At 42.6% G+C, this 21,214-nt stretch overlaps 1 protein-coding gene across 1 annotated transcript in view; it reads left to right on the top strand.

The window, feature by feature from the left end:
- Positions 1-21,214, top strand: part of LOC306877176 (receptor tyrosine-protein kinase erbB-4-like) — a 387,678-nt gene that overhangs the window by 323,947 nt on the left and 42,517 nt on the right. The window contains exons 17-20 of the mRNA XM_079428753.1: positions 5,501-5,633; positions 8,325-8,447; positions 9,378-9,476; positions 19,932-20,117. Coding sequence (XP_079284879.1) covers positions 5,501-5,633; positions 8,325-8,447; positions 9,378-9,476; positions 19,932-20,117 — 541 coding nt within the window. The remainder of the gene's footprint in view (positions 1-5,500; positions 5,634-8,324; positions 8,448-9,377; positions 9,477-19,931; positions 20,118-21,214) is intronic.

Genomic DNA, 21,214 nt, shown 5'->3' with positions numbered 1-21,214 from the left:
CGATGTCTTATAATATTATTATTATTATTATTATTATTATTGTTATTGTTAAATATGTACTTCTAGCTAGTGTGCTGTCACAAAAGATTGTCAACATACATTATCATTCAAAAGTCTCTTATGTTGGCCAAGTCTGCATTGATTTGATCAAAAATACAGTAATATATTATTGCAATTTCAAACTGTTTTTCTGTTTTGATAAATTTTTAAATGTAATTAATTCTGTGATAGCAAAGCTGAATTTTCAGCAGCCATAACTTAAATCTGCAGTGTCACACGATCCTTCAGAAGTCATTCTAATATGCTGATTTGGTACTTAAGAATCATTCCTAATTATTATTGATGTTGAAATCAGTTGTGTTGCCTAATATTTTTGTGGAAACAGTGATACCTTTTTTTCTGGATTTTTTAATAAATAGAAGGTTCAAAAGAACAGCATTTATTTGAAATAGAAATTTTAAATGCCTTTACCTTCTCTTTTAATCAGTATAATCCATCCTTACTGAATAAAAGTATTGATTTCTTAAAAAAAAAAAAAAAAAACTCACTGACATCACACTTTCGAATGGTTGTATATTATTTATATCTTTTAAAAAAATATATATATCATGGCCATGGCCAAAAATATCGGCACCCTTGGTAAATATGATCAAAGAAGGCTGTGAAAATTAATATGCTTTGTTAATCCTTTTGATCTTTTATTTAAAATATTCACAAAAATCTAACCTTTCATTGAATAATAAGAATTTAAAATGGGGGGGAAATATCATTATGAAATAAATGTTTTGTTTTTTTCTCAAATACACGTTGGACACAATTATTGGCACCCCTAGATATTCTTATGAGTAAAATATCTCTGAAGTATATTTCCATTCATATTCGCAATTTTGAGCGCTCCAGGGTGATTATGAACATGAAATTATCCAGCCATGGCTTCCTGTTCCACAGAAATATAAATAGGAAGGAAAACAAAGCCCAAATTCCCATAATCATCCATCACAATGAGGAAAAAACAAACAATATATTTCTGATGTGCAGCAAAAGATAATTGAGCTTCACAAATTAGTGAAGTGGCTTTAAGAAAATAGCTAGAGCAGTGAAAATTCACATTTCCACCATCGGGGCAATAATTTAGAATGTCCAATCAACAGAAAATGTTACGAAACTGCCTGGAAGAGGACGTGTGTCTATATCGTCCTAATGAATGGTGAGGAGGAGAGTTTGAGTGGCTAAAGACTCTCTGTTAGAAATCTTATAACGGGCCATGTTTGGATCTTCCAACCGTACAATAATCCAAACACAAACCTCAAAAACAACACAAAAATGGGTCACTGAGCACAAAACCAAGCTTCTGTTATGGCCATTCCAGTCCTCTGACCTGAACCCTGTAAAAAATGAGCGGAGTGAACTGAAGAGAAGAAGCACCAACATGGAGCTGAGAATCTGAAGGGTCTGGAGAGGTTCTGGTTGAAGGAATGGTCTCTGATCTCTTGTCATGTGTTCTCTAACCTCATCAGGCATTATAGGAGAAAATTTAGAGCTGTTAAACTGGCCAATGGAGGTTTCAAAAAGTATTGCATAAAAGGGTATCGTTAATTGTGGCCAATGTGTATTAGAGAAAAATATTTGTTTCATAATGATATTGCATCCCATTTTAAATTCTTATTATCCAATGAAAGGTTAGATTTTTGTGATTTTTTTAAATAAAAGATCAAAAGGATTAACACACACAGTGGGGGGAAAAAAATAATTTGATCCCCTGCTGATTTTGTACGTTTGCCCACTGACAAAGAAATGATCAGTCTATAATTTTAATGGTAGGTTTATTTGAACAGTGAGAGACAGAATAACAACAACAACAAAAATCCAGAAAAATGCATTTGCATTTTAATGCGTGAAATAAGTATTTGACCCCTTCGCAAAACATGACTTAGTACTTGGTGGCAAAACCCTTGTTGGCAATCACAGAGGTCAGACATTTCTTGTAGTTGGCCACCAGGTTTGCACAAATCTCAGGAGGGATATTGTCCCACTCCTCTTTGCAAATCCTCTCCAAGTCATTATGGTTTCGAAGGCTGACATTTGGCAACTCGAACCTTCAGCTACCTCCACAGATTTTCTATGGGATCAAGGTCTGGAGACTAGTTAGGCCACTCCAGGACCTTAATGTGTTTCTTCTTGAGCCAGTCCTTTGTTGCATTGGCTGTGTGTTTTGGGTCATTGCCATGCTGAAATACCCACCCACGACCCATTTTCAATGCCCTGGCCCTGATGGTACATGGCCCTGTCCATCGTCCCTTTTATGCGGTGCAGTTGTACTTTCACCTTAGCAGAAAAGCACCCCCAAAGCATAATGTTTCCACCTCCATGTTTGACGGTGGGGATGGAGTTCTTGGGGTCATAGGCAGCAAAATCCGAGGGAGATTGACAGTTATTTTGTGTTTCTTCCATTTGCCAATAATCGCACCAACTGTTGTCACCTTCTCACCAAGCTGCTTGGCGATGGTCTTGTAGCCCATTCCAGCTTTGTGTAGGTCTACAATCTTGTCTCTGACATCCTTGGACAGCTCTTTGGTCTTGGCCATGGTGGAGAGTTTGGAATCTGACTGATTGATTGCTTCTGTGGACAGGTGTCTTTTATACAGTCAACAAACAGCTTCTTACCTGTATAAAAGACACCTGGGAGCCAGAAATCTTGCTCAATTGAAAAGGGATCAAATACTTATTTGACTCATTAAAATGCAAATCAATTTATAACTTTTTTGAAATGCTTGGATTTTTTTGTTGTTATTCTGTCTCTCACTGTTCAAATAAACCTACCATTAAAATAATATACGGATCATTTCTGATCATTGTCAGTGGGCAAACATACAAAATCAGCAGGGGATCAAATAATTTTTCCCCCACTGTATAGAGAGAGAGAGTTTATATTACATTATTAAATTATTTATGTATTCTTTTTCTTCTGTCTAATATAATACAATTCCACATAAGTGGGATGGGTGGGTTATGTCTTATCTTGACTAGGACATCAGAATCACCACCAGACCTTCAAAAATCCCAGTTTAAGCTCTCTGTAATGTGTATTCTAAGTGTTTCTCTCCAGACTCTCTCTTGCACATTTGGAAAAGACATGGCAGGTTACATAAAACAAGATGTCAGACATCTGTCCTCCTTCCTCTGCAATATACGGCAGTACCACGCTACGTGCTGACAGAAATGCAGCATCAACATAATTGCCTGTTCATTGTCAATGCGAGAGAAGCTCCCTCACGCATGTGGGATCTATACACTCACACAGGCTTCGGAGGGTGATGGTATGCACTCGGCTATGGTCTCAGTGGCTCATAAGCTTTGTATTGTGACTGCAGATCAATATCGAATTAACCGGGAGAGTTTCTCATCTCGCTCAGAGATAATCTAGCAGTCTATCGCTCGTCATGCCTGGGCAATGCTTCACTGTCCTCGCTTTATTGGTTGGGATTTCATTTCCATTCTACAAACTTACAGTTCTAAATTTATACAGAAGGGAAGACCAAACACAAACACCTTGTTTGAAGGCACTAAACCCTTCCTTACAGAGCTATACACACAGGAAGCAACTGGACAAGCACAACAGAATAGAATAAAACGGAAGGGCCCCAAGATGCATTTTAAGCCCAGGCTTGTTGCCAGTCTGCCATAATTAAGATATTAAATGTAAGTCATTTGTTTTACAACCTGTCAGATATCCCTGAAATAAGTGCCTTGAGAAATTATTATTCTGTAAAGCGCAAAATAAATAAATAAAATAAAATGGTACCAGTCTGCACTTTTCTATCCGATCAGAAACATTCTGTGCCTGCATAAAAAGGTATTAATTTTGAATTTAATGTGATATTTAAAAAAAATGCAATTTTGGATCCAACTTTGAGATGTAAAATGCCAAAGTTGCGTGTGTTTATCTAGACAAATAATAATAATAAAAAAAAATGCACAGTTGGAACATAAGCACATTCTGTGTGTATACAGCTTACATCCTTTTTTTTTTTCTGTAAAACTAAAAAAAAGACTTTATACTTGGGGCCTGGGACAATTTTTGTCCCATCCTTCTGACTCTGTATCTACATGATGTTAGGAATAAGGATAAAGAGGGGCAGAGACAATTAGAAAGTAAGACTGGCAGTCTGAAGAGTTGGAAAGGCCTGTAATAGGACAGCATGAGTTGTGTATTGTATGCAGTCGGTGGTGATTTAATGCTGCCATCTTCCACGCTAACTGAATTAGGACTTTCATTAATGCTAAGGGGACACTTTCAGATAGAGATTCAAACTGAAAGCTCAAAATACAGCCCAGAGAAGGCTGATGCAAATGACAGCAGTTGGGAAGGCTTTTTGCAGACATATCCAACCAAATATCTCCTTTCTGTCTGAGAGGAAGGCTTTGTTCAGGTTCCTGCTCATTTATGGGATATGCCCCCTTCTCTGATGGCCTTCTCTACTGATCTGTTCTTCTCTTTTGTTCTCCTATATTATTTATCAGTGACTCTCAACTATACAGACAATTCTGTTGAGTTTTTCTGAAAATGTTCAATTTAGTAAACAAATAAATAAATAAGTAAATACACTGGTCAAAAACTTGGAATTATATTTGTTATTTGAAAAACTCCGCACCAAAGCTGCATTTATTTGATCTAAAATACAGTAAAAATTGTAATATTGTGAAATATTAATACAATTTAAGTACCAGTTTTCTATTTGAATATTTATTTGAATAATTAAAATGATTTCTGAAGGATCGTGATACTGAAGACTGGATTAATGGCTGCTAAAAATTCAGCCTTGTCGTCACATTATATATTAAAATTAGTGCTGTCAAACAATTAATCGTGATTAATCCCATCCAAAATAAAAGGTTTTGTTTACATTGTATATGTATGTGTACTGTGTATATTTATTATGTGTATATATAAATACACACACATACAGTATTTATTTTGAAAATATTTACGATTATACATTTATATATTCATATATTTATATTTTATATTATATATAAATATATTTAATATATAAACATAACATATTTTTCTTATATACATGCATGTGTTTGTATTTATATATACATAATAAATATACACAGTATACACACATATATTATGTAAACAGAAACTTTTATTTTGGAAGCGATTAATCACGATTAATCATTTGACAGCACTAATCAAAATACTGTTCTTTTAAATTGCAATAATGTTACTGTTTTCACTGGATATTATGCCTTGGTGAGCATAAGATATTTCTTTCAAAAACATTAAACTTTTGACCGGTAGTATAAATAATTACATAAATAAATTCATGTTTTTGTATTTATTTACACATTCCCATGTTTAATTTTAAGGAAGTCGTATGTTAACACATCTTGGTTATGACGCATAATGGTTTATGTTATGGGACTAATTACCTAGTACTTTATTGTTATTGCATATGGCTAATGTTTGTTTTCTCCCATGTGTTTCCCTCAGGACTCCCCTCATTGCGGCTGGGGTTATTGGAGGATTGTTTGTGGTGATCATCGTGGGCCTGAGTGTTGCCATATCAGTGAGGAGGAAGAGCATCAAGAAGAAGAGAGCCTTGAGACGCTTCTTGGAGACTGAGGTTAGACACAGTCCATCTTCTTTTCCTGTTTTTTTTTTACTATTTTTTTTGTTCAAGCTTGGATTCAGGAAACAGACAGAAAACATCCTAAAGACTGTTCTCTCAGACAATTCCATGGGGCCTGAAAACCCGAAGGAACTTGAGAGCAAATCAGAAACAGAACAAGAAACCAGAGAAGCGATTATGACCCTTGGCACTCTGTATGTCTCTTGAGGAAGTACCCACCAGCAAGAGGAGATGAGTCAGGTCATTTCCTGATTAAATGTAGCGTTTCATAAGCTAAAAAATGAACCTAAGCTGGTCTAGTCATTGTATTCTACCTTGTTTTACACAAGGTAGTTTATGAGCATCACTCCACCTTTCCAGATCATTTTCAGACCATATATATATATATACTGTATAACTGTAGCATTTAGTGTATTATGATGCATTTTGGTTTCATGAATATGATACACTTTGTTTTAAAGCTTTAAAGGCACTCCATGTTTCGGTTAAAAAACTTATAGTGTTTGATAATAATCTTCTTACATAATCTGTTGATTGATATTCAGTTATGTGCATTTAATTATCCAAACCTTAATATTTATATTTTAAATGTTTTAATATAATTTTAAATGACAAAATAGCATTATTCACAAATCAAGGTATTAAATTGTATTTTTGTCACGGTGCACACACGAGGGAGGAACAAGGACATGCAGACGAAGACGTAAACTCAAATAATAACCTTAAATCATAGTCTTTAATGAAGACATCAAGACATGCCAAGGCTGACACAGACAGGAACACCGGGGAGTGACGAGTAGACCAGACGAAATCTAACTGAACAGACAGGACTAATATACAAGGGATAATCATAGACAATTAGACAAACACGGCTGGACAAGAATTAAACTAATGATTACATTTAACAAAGACAGGAAACAAACCAAATATGGGCACAAGAGGCGGGAACACGACACACATGACAGAGGACTGAAATTTTAAAGTTCCAAATTTCAGTGTTTTTTATGAAACTTTTTTCATGAAATGAATAGAAAATAAAGTAGAAAACAGTTCATATAATATTTAGTTTGACCTCCTGAGGTTGTTTCCCTCATTTTATGAAGGTTAACTACTTCCTTTAATTGTCTTTTGTTGAAGGGAAAAAAAAAAAAGTCATCCTCTTTCAGGCCCTTATTTGTAACCTATTCATGGAAAATGCCAGTTAATTAAGATTCAATAACCGAGCATAGTGCAGCTTAATAAAAGTTCTATGGGCAGTTAAAACTACCTCACACAGTCTGCTTTTGATTATTATGAACCTCATGAACAGTCAAACTAAATGTATTCCAGTGCTGAGGATAATAGCCTTTCTTTGGACCTTTTTAAAAGTGAGTTTATGTGTTAATTAAATGTTAATTGTGTCCTTGCTAATGTGCTGATGGCTTCACTTATGGCTCTTTTTTTTCCTCTTAATGCTGACTGTTTTTCCTGTTCATTTACTCTTTCTGTTTCTATCCATCCTCCTAATATCTTAGTTTATTTTTTATATTGGAATAATAGCATCTCTTTGGACCTTTTTTTAAAGTGATTGTGAATGTTAATTAAATAAACATTAATGAAAAATGATGTCCTTGATAGTGTGATGATGGCCTCACTTATGGCTTTTTTTCCACTTAATTCTTACTGTCTTTCCTTTTCGTTTACTCATTCTCTTTCTATCCATCCTCCTGATATCTTAGTTTATTTTTCATATCACAGTGTGGGTGGAGGGTTCATAAGAGTGCACGTTGCGCAAGGATCCCGCATTCCTGTGCCCGAAGGTTCTGACCCCTCCTCTTCATGCATGCATATATCCGTATGGCCTCAGGCTTTGAATGGAGAGTATAACGCTCTCCTCAGACACTTCAAAGAATAATCTGGAGCAGGCCTACACATGCCACATAAGGAAGTACATGTGTGTGAAAATTAACATCATTATGTATGCCAATAACCCATATGGTCTTGAATGTTCCCAAATCTCCATTTTCACTAGAATAGGGTGTTCCCATCACTATAAATTCATATTACGTTGGTGCACTACAATGCCGCCAAGGTTTCAGCACTACGGACAGTTCCTGATCTGTGCTTCAGCACCGAATGCAGCGGACAGCTCCCCAGATCACAGCTTGTCCTCCCCTGGCTCTCCTCCGCTTCTGTGTCCGGGCTTCTGATTTACAATTCCATTTAAATGAAGAAGCGCTATTGTTTTTTAATCAGATGGCTGTGATGAGCCAGGGGACGCCTCCGCAAAGGGTCGATAGAACTGCTGATTTACGCTCTCTCTCTATCTCTCATTCTCTCTTGCGCTTCCCAATCTCTCTCCTACACACGCTCTCCGTTCATATTTTATCAGGTTAACCTTCTCTCTTTCTGTCTTTCTTTTCTGTACCTTCTCTCTTAGCTTTTTCCTCTTATCTCTGTCCCCCTCTCTCTCATCGCATTTCAATAGTTCCTTTATCGCCAGGGGATTTTATGCATTGATTGAACTCCCAAACTCTGATATGCACTACATTATGGCACAGAAAGACTAAATAAATTACAGGGAATTCATACACTATGGTTTGTGCTCTTCAATTTATTTGAGTTAGGGCCTAACGTTCATTGATTGCCCAGATTGATTGTAGCATCTCTGACGGCGTCTCCCTTCATTTGCTTTGTGTATCTCAGTTGGTGGAGCCTCTGACGCCCAGCGGTGCAGCCCCAAACCAAGCCCAACTGCGCATTCTGAAAGAGACTGAGCTGAAAAGAGTGAAGATCCTGGGAGCCGGGGCCTTCGGCACCGTTTACAAGGTAATGACATCAAAGCGGAGACAGAGGGAACTGAAGATTTGTGCAGACCATATATTTTGCTAAGGACAGCATGGATACAGTTGCTCATGTATTTGTTGGGATTTATCAAAATTCTTAACGCTAGCTATTGAATTTTTGCACAAATGGACATGAAACATAATCATTCAAAAGTTGATCAAAAGTGACAGTAAACAATTTTTTATAGTAATACAAAAAAAACTACCATCAAAAGAATAAAATTACATTTTTAAACATGAAAAAAAATAGTATTTTTAATTGTAATAATATTTCACAATACTGCTGTATCAATCCTGTACCAAATACATGTCAGTGTTATTTTATTATCTTTGAGATACAGTAGTAGTTTTTTATAAATTTGTATACGTCTGTAGTTTTTTTTAGCTTTAAATGCTCTAAATTAAAATGAGAAATTGTGATTTAACAACTAGCTGAAATATTTTATTTATTTATTTATTTATTTGTTGGGGGGGGGGGCTTTTTTCCCCAATTAATAAAAATAATATTTTTTCTTTTTTAGTTACCCTGATAAATAATAACCCTGACAAATGCAGCCTTGGTTAGCATTAGAGACTTCTTTCAAAAACATTAAAAACTAGTTTACCAACCAAAAACATTTGATCTGTAGTGCACTTCAAATCAAAAACAAATGGAAAAAATCAAAAAGACTTACTTTAAAGGAGATATTTGAAGGTAGGCTTTTTTAAACCACTAACAGCCAACCATTCAAATCACCCTAACAGCCACCAAGAACACCTTAGCAATGTATTAGGAACATGGCAGAAAACCTTAACAACAACTTATAACTTTAATGAGTTTTGCATTAACATTCACATTTTCTTCAGTAAAAAATAAAAAGTACATTTCCACCCAATTCCCTCTAAGAAATATATATTTTTTGTGTGATTTCAGGGCATCTGGGTACCTGAGGGCGAGACTGTGAAGATTCCCGTAGCCATAAAGATCTTGAACGAGGCGACGGGCCCCAAAGCCAATGTAGAGTTCATGGATGTGAGTGTCACTCTGTTGCAAGGCTTGCAGCTGTTGTTTGTGTAATTCCACTAAGCGAATATTCAGCTCTTTAGTAGTTCAAAAGGAAAAATGCATGTAAACCTCAAATTGGCCCATCCTCTTAGATGATGCAAGGACTATGAAACACTTACCAAAGGCCTTTCACACCCATGATGAGTGCAATGTATAACAGGTTATTTCAGCGAGCATGTTCACGTTTGCTCACTTGCGTGTAGATGCAGCTCATGTGTTTGTCTTGAGTGAGATATCTATGCATATGTACATGTGTTAGAGTGGTCTCTTCATGACTCCCCCATGTAAGGTATTTCCCACAATTCATCAGTGTTAATGGGCATTCCACTTTCAGAAAATTCTTAGGGGTTTGCAGATGAACAGATCCACTCATACTGCGCTCAAACCACAGAAGCCCGTGAAGGCAGATCAGACATGTAGACGCTGACCCCCACTGTTGATTGGGTGAGCAGTGTGCGCGTTCGCAATCATCTCAGCAGCTGGAGAATAGCAGGAGCGTGAATGCTCATTATATATTTGTCAAGTGTGTAATTTTATGTAGTGCTCAGATAATGGGTTTGTTTGTGTGTTTGCGAGTATAGGATGTGTGTTACACACTGTTTTTAAAATGTTCAAACAAACGTAAGAGGATCCCTCCCAGGCCTGAAATCGTATTAATGGCAGAGGCATCTTTTATTGTAATAATATAAGCTTATGGCCCAAGGTTTGGATATTATTTCTGAATTATCCCCTTAGCTGTTTGTGGAAATTATATGTATTTTTTACGTTCTGTATTTTCTTAGTCCCTGATACTTTTATACCCTGTGCCATCTTTTGTTTGGACCACAGGTTAAATATGTTGGATATAAACTGGAATTAGGATCGTAAATGTGCTCTTGTTTAGTGAGATGCTTCACACACATTTCTAATTTTTTACTAGATTGCTCGATCGTATTGTACTGAAAGTAACTGTAATAGACCTGTGATGCTTTCAGAATATAATAGATGGTAATTTCAGCATGTAAGTGTGCAGTGTTAGTGATTTGTGGATAATAAGACTGCCTTGTAGATTCTCAACTTATGCTAGTGTCATGAAACAAAGCGAATAAATCCTACACTCATTTTGCAGACTGTAACTATGGGCTGTTTCACAGATGAATCTCAGTGGGATGTCATGGCTGTGTATGTGGTTTTACATGCATGAAAAGAAGTGTTTTAGAACCAATCTGTGATAAATTGTCTGCACTGAATCTGTTTGTAAATGTAAGATGTGTGCATTTTTGAAAATTGAAATTGAAACTTCCTGTCATTTGGTAAGTGTAAGACACTTAAATTAATGCTTTTATACAGCAAGGATGTATTAAATTGACCAACATTGACAGCAAAGACAAAAGATTACTGTTTAAAATAAATGCTGTTGTTTTGATTCCTGAAGAAAATGAAGGAATCCTGGAAAAAATGCATTGTGGTTACCACAATAATTTTAAACCGCACAACTGTTTTCAACATTGATAATATTAAAGGGATAGTTCACCCAAAAACTTAAATTCTGTCATTAATTACTAACCCTCATGTCGTTCCAAACCCTTAAGACCTTTGATCATCTTCAAAACACAAATTAAGATGTTTGTGATGAAATCCAAGAGCTTTCTGTCCCTGCATAGACAGCAACACAACTGACATGTCCCCAGGCCCAGAAACCTGGCAAGGACATCGTTAAAATAGTCCATGTGACAACAGTGGTTCTACATTAATTTTATGAAGCTACAAGTACACCTCAAAACCAGTCATCAAGGGATTTATACATCAAATGAAAGCTGAATAAATAAGCTTTCCACTGATGTATGGTTTATGATAAGACAGTATTTAGCCCAGATACAACTATTTGAAAATCTGGAATCTGAGGGTGCAAAAAAAAAATTTAAATATTGAGAAAATCACCTTTAAAGTTGTCCAAATGTAGTTCTTATAGCAATGCATATTACTAATCAAAAATTAAGTTTTGATATATTTAGATTAGATTAGTAATTTACAAAATATATTTATGGAACATGATCTTTATTTAATATTCTAATGATTTTTGGCATAAAAGAAAAATCGATAATTTTGACCCATTCTATAATAACGGAGCCAACGGGACATGAGGCGAGCGGATCCAAGTGCAAGCTTTTATTTGTGAACATAGTCAAAACACAAGCAGGGTCAAACAACAGCAAGCGGATATAGCACAGGCAAGACAGTAATTGTAGGGCAAGTGTGGGTCTTTGATCGGCGAACAATATCCAGAGGGCTTGACAAGAGGGGTAGTCCGATAATGTGAGCAATAACCCAGACAAGGAACAAACAGAGTCCGAGCGGCGAGATAAGGGTTAATCCAAGGGACACGAGCAGGAATCAGGAAACAGGAAACAAGGCAACATAAAAATTACAAGACTAACCTAGAACTAGAAACTAGGCTCAGCAAAGCAGCTATCACTTGGAGAGTGATAAACGCAGAACAATACTAGAGACTAAACAGAAAACACACACGAAATGGTTGGTACAGTAGCTAACACTAGTGCTAAATGCTAGACAATACTCGGCCACTAGATCAGGATCTGAGTGTGTTTTATGTAGTGTGTGTAATAGCTCTTAGGTGAGCATGTGATTGGTGTCAGCTGTGTGATCGGTGCATTCTTCTGTGTATGTGCAATCAGTGCAATCAGCTTTGTGTGTGTCATCAGTGCAGTGGATGATGGGAAATGCAGTACAGTGTGATGTGTGGTGTGAGAGTCAATATGATGGAGAGGCGACCTCTTGTGGTAGTCGGACAAAACACCACGAACTAGATTCGTGACACATACAATGTATTAATGGCTATTGCTACAAATACACCTGCAGTGTTGGGAAGGTTACTTTGGAAATGTAATAGGTTACAGATTACAAGTTACCCTGTTTAAAATGTAATAAGTAGTGTAACGTCTCGGTTACGTATGTAACCCTCGTTCCCTGAAGAAGGGAACGGAGACGTCACGTCGGTGACCGACGAATTGGGATCTCGCCTAGAGAGACCAATCCCCTACGAGAGTATCTAAACGAGCCAATGCACATTGGCATGCGATTATTGCATCCAGCTGCCGCTAATCACAGCGTGAGTATAATTAGGCAGCGGGTGCAGCGCATATTCAGGTTTTCGCTGAGGAGCCGAGCCGGTGACCCGGCCGCTCAGCGGTGGTACAGCAGCCGTGGCGACGGGACGTGACGTCTCCGTTCCCTTCTTCAGGGAACGAGGGTTACATACGTAACCGAGACGTTCCCTATCAGTCGGTCACTCCGAGTCACGTCGGTGACCGACGAATTGGGATCCCTACCAAAAGGCCACGGGTACTGCCCCTTCCAGTGTCCTGTGGAAGCCTCCTGAGCCCCTATTTTTTGGCGCAGGTCAGGGCTACCGCAGAAGACCAGCTACTGCTGCCATGGCACTACCCACTCAGTAAGACTGGATAACACTGGGAAAACGTACCCATTCCAGTTGGAACCGGACGCTACGGAAGCTCGCCCTTCCCGTAGGAGGTTCGGAGCAATTACGCATATGATCAACCTTAGGCGCATATGGAGGATTAGAGGAATTTGTACCTCATGGAGATTGGCAGAAGACCTGCCGGGGAAACACGGGCTCTCAGGCTATACCGTGGACTATACACATATGGGGTCCAAAAAGGCCTTTCATATGGAACCCAGCCCTCTACCGGTTCTCATGGATTCAGCGAGTGAGGGCCTGGCGTCAGATGCTCCGCCACATCTGACTGCCGAGGGGACGGAGGAACTCGACAGGGTCTACAGTACGGACTCTCTGGAGCAGTTTTAGCAAGCCGACCCGAAAACGGGACCTCTCAGTGCTTCTACCCGTTTGAGGTGAGAACACAGGAGGAAACCGGTTCCACACGAAGGCTATAGAACCTAGCGAACGTGTTAGGGGTCGCCCAGCCCGCAGCTCTACAAATATCTGCCAGCGAGGCGCCACGAGCCAACGCCCAGGAGGATGCAACAGCTCTAGTAGAGTGAGCTCTCAACCTGAACGGGCAGGGCACACCCTGTATCTGATAAGCCAGGGTGATGGCGTCCACTATCCAGTGGGCCATCCTCTGCTTGGAGACGGCCTTCCCCTTCTGCCGGCCTCCGTGACAGACAAAAGAGCTGGTCTGAGGTCCTGAAGCTTTGTGTCCTGTCAACGTAGCATCTCCGCGCTCGGACGGGACAAAGCAAAGCAAGGGCTGGGTCTGCCTCCTCCGAGGGCAGCGCTTGCAGGCTCACCACCTGGTCCCTGAAGGGAGTAGTGGGAACCTTGGGCACGTAGCCAGGCCGGGGCCTCAGGATTACCTGGGAGTCAGCCGGCCCAGACTCTAGGCACGAATCGTCGACCGAAAATGCGTGCAGGTCCCCTACCCTCTTGATGGAGGCCAATGCAAGCAGGAGCAGAGTCTTCATTGAAATAAACTGCAGCTCAACTGACTGCAAAGGATCAAATGGGGCCTGCTGTAGTGCTTTCAGCACTAGAGACAGTTCCCAAGAGGGTATAGAGGGGGGCCGTGGAGGATTTAACCTTCTTGCCCCCCTAAGGAACCTGATGACCAAGTCATGCTTACCCACCGACTTCCCTTCCACGGGGTCATGGTTGGCAGCACTCGCAGCCACATAGACTTTAAGGGTGGAGGGAGACAGCCTTAGCTCCAACCCCTGCTGCAAAAAGGAAAGCACGACTCTGATCGTGCACTTTCGGGGGTCTTCTCGGTGAGAAGAACACCACTCGACGAACAGGTTCCATTTCAAGGTGTAGGCCTGTCTCGTGGACGGCGCTCTAGCCGAAGTGATGGTGTCAACTACCCCTTGGGGTAGGTCACCTAGAACCTCCGCGTCCCGTCCAGGGACCAGACATGAAGTTTCCAGCTTCTTAGGTCTGGACGCGGGTGCAAAAAGGTGCCCGGTCTCTGAGTCAGTAGATCCTTCCTCAGAGGAATCTGTCAGGGAGGGGCTGTCACGAGGAGCATCAGTTCTGAGAACCAAGTCCGAGTGGGCCAGTACGGCGCCATGAGCAGGACCTGCTGCTCGTCCCCCCTGATCTTGCATAGTATCTGTTTTTGCGAGAAGGCTCACTGGGGGAGACGCATACTTGCGAAGGCCCCGCGGCCAGCTGAGCTGGACCGTCTGGGGGTGGAGTCTCCATTCTCCGGGGAGCGCAGCTCGTGACAGCTCGTCGGCTGCCCGGTTGAGCAAGCCCGGAATATGAATGGCACGAAGCGACCTCAGATGCTTCTGACTCCAGAGGAGGAGGTGGCGGGCGAGTTGCGACATGCGACGGGAGCGCAGACCACCTTGTCGGTTGATGTACGCAACGGTCGCAGTGTTGTCCGTGCGGACCAGTACGTGTTTGCCTCGTAAACGCCTTCTGAGACGGACCAAGGCCAGACGTACCGCTAGCAACTCTAGGCAATTGATGTGCCAGTGCAGTTGGGGGCCCGTCCAAACCCCCGACACCGCAAGCCCGTCGAACGTGGCACCTCAGCCGGTGGTGGAGGCATCCGTGAAAATCACAACATGCCTGGAGACCTGTTCCAGGGGCACACCTGCCCGCAGAAACGAAAGGTCTGACCACGGGGTGAGGGTTCGGCGGCAGGCCGGTGTGACTTGGACCCGGTGAGTGCCGCGCTGCCACGCCCACCTCGGGACTCGGCCATGGAGCCAGTGTTGAAGCGGCCTCATATGAAGCAGCCCCAGCGGCGTGACTGCCGCTGCAGCTGTCATATGCCCCAGGAGCCTCTGAAATTGTTTCAGTGGGGCCGCTGTCCTGCTCTTGAACGCATTCAAGCAGTTCAACACCGACTGAGCACGTTCCTACGTGAGGCGTGCTGTCTGACTGACCGAATCCAACTCCATACCGAGAAAAGAGATCCTCTGCGTCGGGGAGAGTTTGCTCTTTTCCCAGTTGACCTGAAGGCCCAACTGGCTGAGGTGTGACACCAAATCCCTGTGTTCGCACAACTGGTCCTGAGACTGAGCCAGTATGGGCCAGTCGTTGAGGTAGTTGAAAATGCGAACGCCCTGTTCTCTCATGGGAACAAGGGCTGCCTCCGCAACTTTCGTGAAGACACGGGGTAACAGGGACAGCCCGAAGGGCAGGACCTTGTACTGATATGCCCGTCCTTCAACGCAAACTGCAGGAATGGCCTGTGGTGCGGAAGGAATCGACACATGGACGTACACGTCCTTCAGGTCGACCGCTGCAAACCAATCTCGGGGACGGATGCACCCAAAGATGCGTTTCTGCGTGAGCGTCTTGAACGAAAGCCTGTGAAGGGCCCAGTTCCAGACACGCAGATCCAAGATTGGTCGTAACCCACCGCTTTCTTGGGCACAATGAAGTAAGGGTTGCAAGCCCTGTCTTCATATCGGCTGGAGGGACCGGCTCCATCGCGTCCTCCGCCAGTAGGACAGCGATCTCTCCACACAAAACATGAGCATCAGCTGCCTTCACTGCTGTGAGGTGGATGCCCCTGAACTTGGGAGGAAACTGAACCGCATAGCCGAGCCAGATGGTCCACTGGAGCCAGCAAGACGGGCTGGGTAGACAGGCACCCAGACACCGTACAAGCGGAGCAGCGGGACCACCGACGTACCCGCGGTGGGGCAGCGAGGTGGAACACAGGAACACGGCCCGTGGCGGACCAAGGGGTCTGAGTGTGCGGTGCGCGCTTACCTGGTTCCGAGGTTTGGCAGAGGGTGCGTGAGTAGGGCCTTTGATGACGCTCTCGAACCGCCCACTGCTGCCAGCTGGCGAAGAGGAGGATGAGCGCGGTCCGGAGTTGGTCCGTCCGCGACTCTCCATGCCCTCTTGGGACCCAGGGCAGAGACAACCGCTTCTTGTCGAGATTTTTGAAATAGGAGAATCTCCACCCGGCCCTCCACCGGGGGAGGGGGAGGCGCATCCGCCACCTCCCAAAGCAGTCCTCTCTCTCTCTCTCTGGGTCGCCCGTCCTGTGCCTCTTGCTCTTCCGCTCACCGCCAGGTTTGACGGGGGCCAGGACGGGCGGGGCGGCCTGCCTACGCCCAGCTCAACGGCACCGCTTCTGGAAGCTGCTGCGGATGCGGTGCGGGAGCAGGGATGGACGCAGGGGCCGCCCTCGGCGACAAGCAGGCTGGGGCGCTGCAGCCGGCGGACGGGTGGAGGCAGCAGCTGCCCGCCGGGGCAGGAGGTGTTGGATCGCCTCAACCTGCTCGTGAGCAGCCGAGAACTGCTGGGCCATGTTCTCGACTGCGTCGCCGCAGAGGCCAGTCTGGGACACAGGGCCCTTGAGGAACCGATACTTTGTCGGTGTCCCCATGTCGACCAGACACAGCCAGGGGTGAACGTCCTGGACCACAAGTGTGGACATCGCATGACCCAGAGACCGCGTCACCTTCGTCGCTCGTAGCGCGAGGCCCGAGGTACAAGCTCTCAGAGCTTCCGGATCGTAACCACCCCCGTGCATGTCCTCAGTGCTTTTAGCCTGAGGACCCTGCAGTAACGCCGTAGCGAAAGGTGGAGGCAGCTTCCCCACAGGCCATATAAGCCCCGCCGGACAGACCAGACGAGTACCTACAGGCCCGGAAGGGGAGGCACGGTTCGCCCCGCCGAGTGGAGACGGTATAGGACACAACTGCATCGCAACCGACCGCTCCACCGGGGGGACCCCCGTATACCCCCTAGCTGCGCCACCGAGGGTGGTGAGGGGGAGGAGCTAGCAGGGCGGTTTCTGGCAGTAAAAGGTGCCGTCCACGACCTGGTAAGCTCCCCATGCACCTCCGGGAGAGAGGCACTAGGGCAGGGCGCTGAGAACCAGCGCAAACTACCCCGAGAAACCAGTCGTCCAACCTCGAGGGCTCGGGACACGGTGGGATCTCCACTCGAGCCCTACCCTCTCAGTGGCCCGGGAAAGCATAGCCGTGATTTCTAGATCCGACTCAGGCACTGCTACTGCCGCAGCAGCAGCAGCCGAATCTTCTTGCCCAGAAATCTCCAGCTCACCCTCCGATGCAGCAGTCGACGTCTGGTGACCGGGAGGAGCGCCAGGGTAACTGCTGGTGCTCCCCTTGTAGAGGGCCCAGCACGCTCCACTGACAGCTCAACTGGTTTTGGAGCGCAAGAGGGGCGATGGTCCCTCAAGGGTTGGTTCCCTGGAGGGTTTGCCACCATGCCACCGCCTGAAATGGTCCCCGTCTGTCTGCAGCCAGAACGAGGGCCAAATCAAGGCAGGGGCAACAGAGCTCCGTCCCTTTGTCGAGGTATCGGAGCCTGGCCCGCAACTCCAAGATGATCACCTTCCCATGAGAAGATGGCTCATCCACGAACGCCACCTCAGCATGCTTACTGCCCAGGCATGTGAGGCAGTGATCATGACCATCACCCGGCCCCAGGTAACGACCGCATCCAGAAACGCACGGGTGACACGTTGTCTGAAGCAAGACCCAACTCGTCTTTACAAAGACGCAACGTCAAGTTTGCCAGATGCAACGTCGTCTTTAAAAAGACGCACCCGTGAATGCTCTTTTAGAGAAATCACTCTTTCAGTGTGCTGAAGCGCACAGGGGAGATGGCCACTTGCAACACAATCAGGGGGTAGTGCAGCCTGATGTGTGCAACCCACTCGACACAGGAAGAACCACCGCCGCTGAAGCGCCGTACCGCCAGCACGAGAGTCTCCCAAAGAGCGTGCTTAACTCGTTGAATTCACTCATCAGCAGAGGTCAGGAGCAGAACAATGTAACCGCTCGGCTCCGAAGCGAAAAGCTGAATATGCGCTGCACCCGCTGCCTAATTATACTCACGCTGTGATTAGCGGCAGCTGGATGCAATAATCGCATGCCAATGTGCATTGGCTCGTTTAGATACTCTCGTAGGGGATTGGTCTCTCTAGGCGAGATCCCAATTCGTCGGTCACCGACGTGACTCGGAGTGACCGACTGATAGGGAACTTTTCAATTACTTTATTAAGGTAATGTAACTTATTACATTTGATTACTTTTTTATTAATTTTCTACATTTCTAACATTTTCAACTGTTAATCATTTTGAAACATTTAAAGCAGGCAGGGTTAACCTTACAGTAGTGCTCAACACTGATTACTGTCAAAATACTTCATCACTTGAATTAAGATTTCATTCAATTAAGTAAGGGATAATGTACATCTTTATTTTGATAACAACTGGCTTGATGTACATTATCCCGCTTAAATTATTAGACACAAAACACTGACCTGAGCTGAAATATTTGAACGCCAATCTACCATGAAGAAAGCAGTTGCTAGCAGGCAGCAACTCCAAACTATATGGACATTTAAGGGATACAGTGCAGTCATACTATTTTTATTACACAATATTTCACCACATAAATAATTAAGTACTAGTACTTACAGTACTAGTTTGTTAGTTATCTTCTAATCCATTACAGTGTACAAATCAGAATGGCAGCAGTTGCGTTTGTATGAAACAAGAGAGTGAGTCCACGATACCAGGATGACAGAGTTAAGAAATTGTACACATAATATTGAATTGAGTTTTAATATTTTATTAGCTAACCAAATGCAAAGCTTCCACTGAAAAAAAGACTCGGATGAGTCTGTTATTAGCTTTTACCAGTTATCGGGGAATAACATATTATGGAATGTCACGACTGACCAATCAGAATCAAGCATTCCACAAAGCTGTGTAATAATTTTACTCTAAAGCACAGCCACCGTAAAACCAGACTTAACACCTCTTATTTTACTTAAATACAGATTTAAGATCATAACAAGAAATAGTTTAATAGCTATGATACTGGTTTTGAAATCAAATGTTTGCATAGTTATGACAAGAAACATTGGCATCAAACAATGCCTTGGAAAAAACACTTAATCTTAAAAAATAAAGCGTGTGCATAAACCTAAATAGGAAATAAAACAGTTATCGAATAAGCGTGTGTCCTATTCTGTCCTAAACTCCTGAAACATTGGTGTCTCATTTTAGAGCAGTCAATGCAATTTATGAAAGAAGTCAATTAAATCTGTATGGGGGTGTGAAAATATTAAGATGTAACCCCCTTTGTAATCATTAACATTTTAAAAAGTAACTGTAATTTAATTACAATTTTTTTCTCAGTAACTATAACTAATTACAATTACATTTATTTTGTAATTAAATTACATAATTCTGTTACATGTAACTAGTTACTCCCCAACACTGTATACCCGTGCTACTTATGACTGATTTTGTGGTCAAGGGTCACACACACACATATATGTATATATATATATATATATATATATATAATATTCATTAAGAGAACTGAATGTGTTTACTTGAAAGAATAACACAGTTTAAAATGTTTTATTTACATCTTGTGCAATCGATTGTTTCCTGTGCTCTGAGTTCCTGTTTGTTTCCCTCCAGGAGGCTTTGATCATGGCCAGCATGGAGCATCCTCACCTGGTGCGGTTATTGGGTGTGTGTCTGAGTCCCACCATTCAGCTGGTTACTCAGCTCATGCCCCACGGCTGTCTGCTGGACTACGTGCATGAGCACAAAGACAACATCGGCTCCCAATTACTGCTCAACTGGTGTGTTCAGATCGCCAAGGTAAGACTTAATCATTGAACTCAGCATTACTCATGGAGACCACTCTTACAGTATGTATCTTATCTATTTGTGGCCTTTGATGTGGCTCATGTTTTATCAAAATCACTATTAATTTCTTTAGATGTGAGACTTAAAGTAGAAAGAAATGACCTACTGCATGTTTTTTGTTTTGTTTTTTTTTGCCTGCTGTGTGAACTTGCATTAAAACACTGTTCAGATGTTCACTCAATCTCTTTTCCTCCCAGTCATGCAGCGAGCATCGTTTTGCCATATTTCTTTGATTTTGGACCCCCACCCCGTCTGCTGTCTGTACCACTCTGTTTATCTTTCTCCCACACCAATGGTGGTCATATTTCCTCGTCTCTGTTTCTCATAGACTAGGAGTGCATGTGGATGATCTCAGAGCAGCAGCACCTCAAAGGCTGCTGGGATAGATAAGCAGCGCACACTTACGCTCTATCTGATCTGAGCTTCACGTTGTAACTGGGAGCTTTGCTTTGTGTCACTCGAGAGGAAAAGCTCTGACACCTCTGAGATGCAGAACTGTACAGTACATCAACTCTGTGTGGGGGGTTTGAAAAACAATGATTTAACACAACAGTAACAAAGGAGCTATTTCAGGAGTTATTGTTTACAAAACATTCTTAAAAGCAAAGAAAAAAGGGCTCTTGAATGTGAATGCACCAGGTTATACAGGAGTTGCATCACAGCAGGTGGTAGTTGACATGATCGACAGTTAAAGCAGTGACTGCTATGTACTTCAACTAAAACTTCTAAAGTATTCGCAGCCTGAATGGTGTTTGATGATTTTACAAAGAGAGATGAAAAGAGGGTACATACACTACCTTTTTAAAGTTTGGGATCGGTAAGACTTTAAAAATATTTTTTTAAAGAGGTCTCGTACGGTCACCAAGGCTACATCTATTTAATGACAAAATACAGTAAAAACTGTAATATTTTAAAATATTGTTCCAATTTCAATTTACTTTTGTTAATGTTCTATTCAGCTGTTTAGATGAATCTCATGCATTTCAATCATAGTTTTAGAAGGCTAGTTGGTATTCAGACATTGTGTTGCTGTACTCACATGACCACTC

Source organism: Barbus barbus (genome assembly GCF_936440315.1).
Source record: "Barbus barbus genome assembly, chromosome: 11".
NCBI lineage: Eukaryota > Metazoa > Chordata > Actinopteri > Cypriniformes > Cyprinidae > Barbus > Barbus barbus.
The sequence above is the reverse complement of the archived record's forward strand: the minus strand, read 5'-3'. Positions and strand labels throughout refer to the sequence as shown.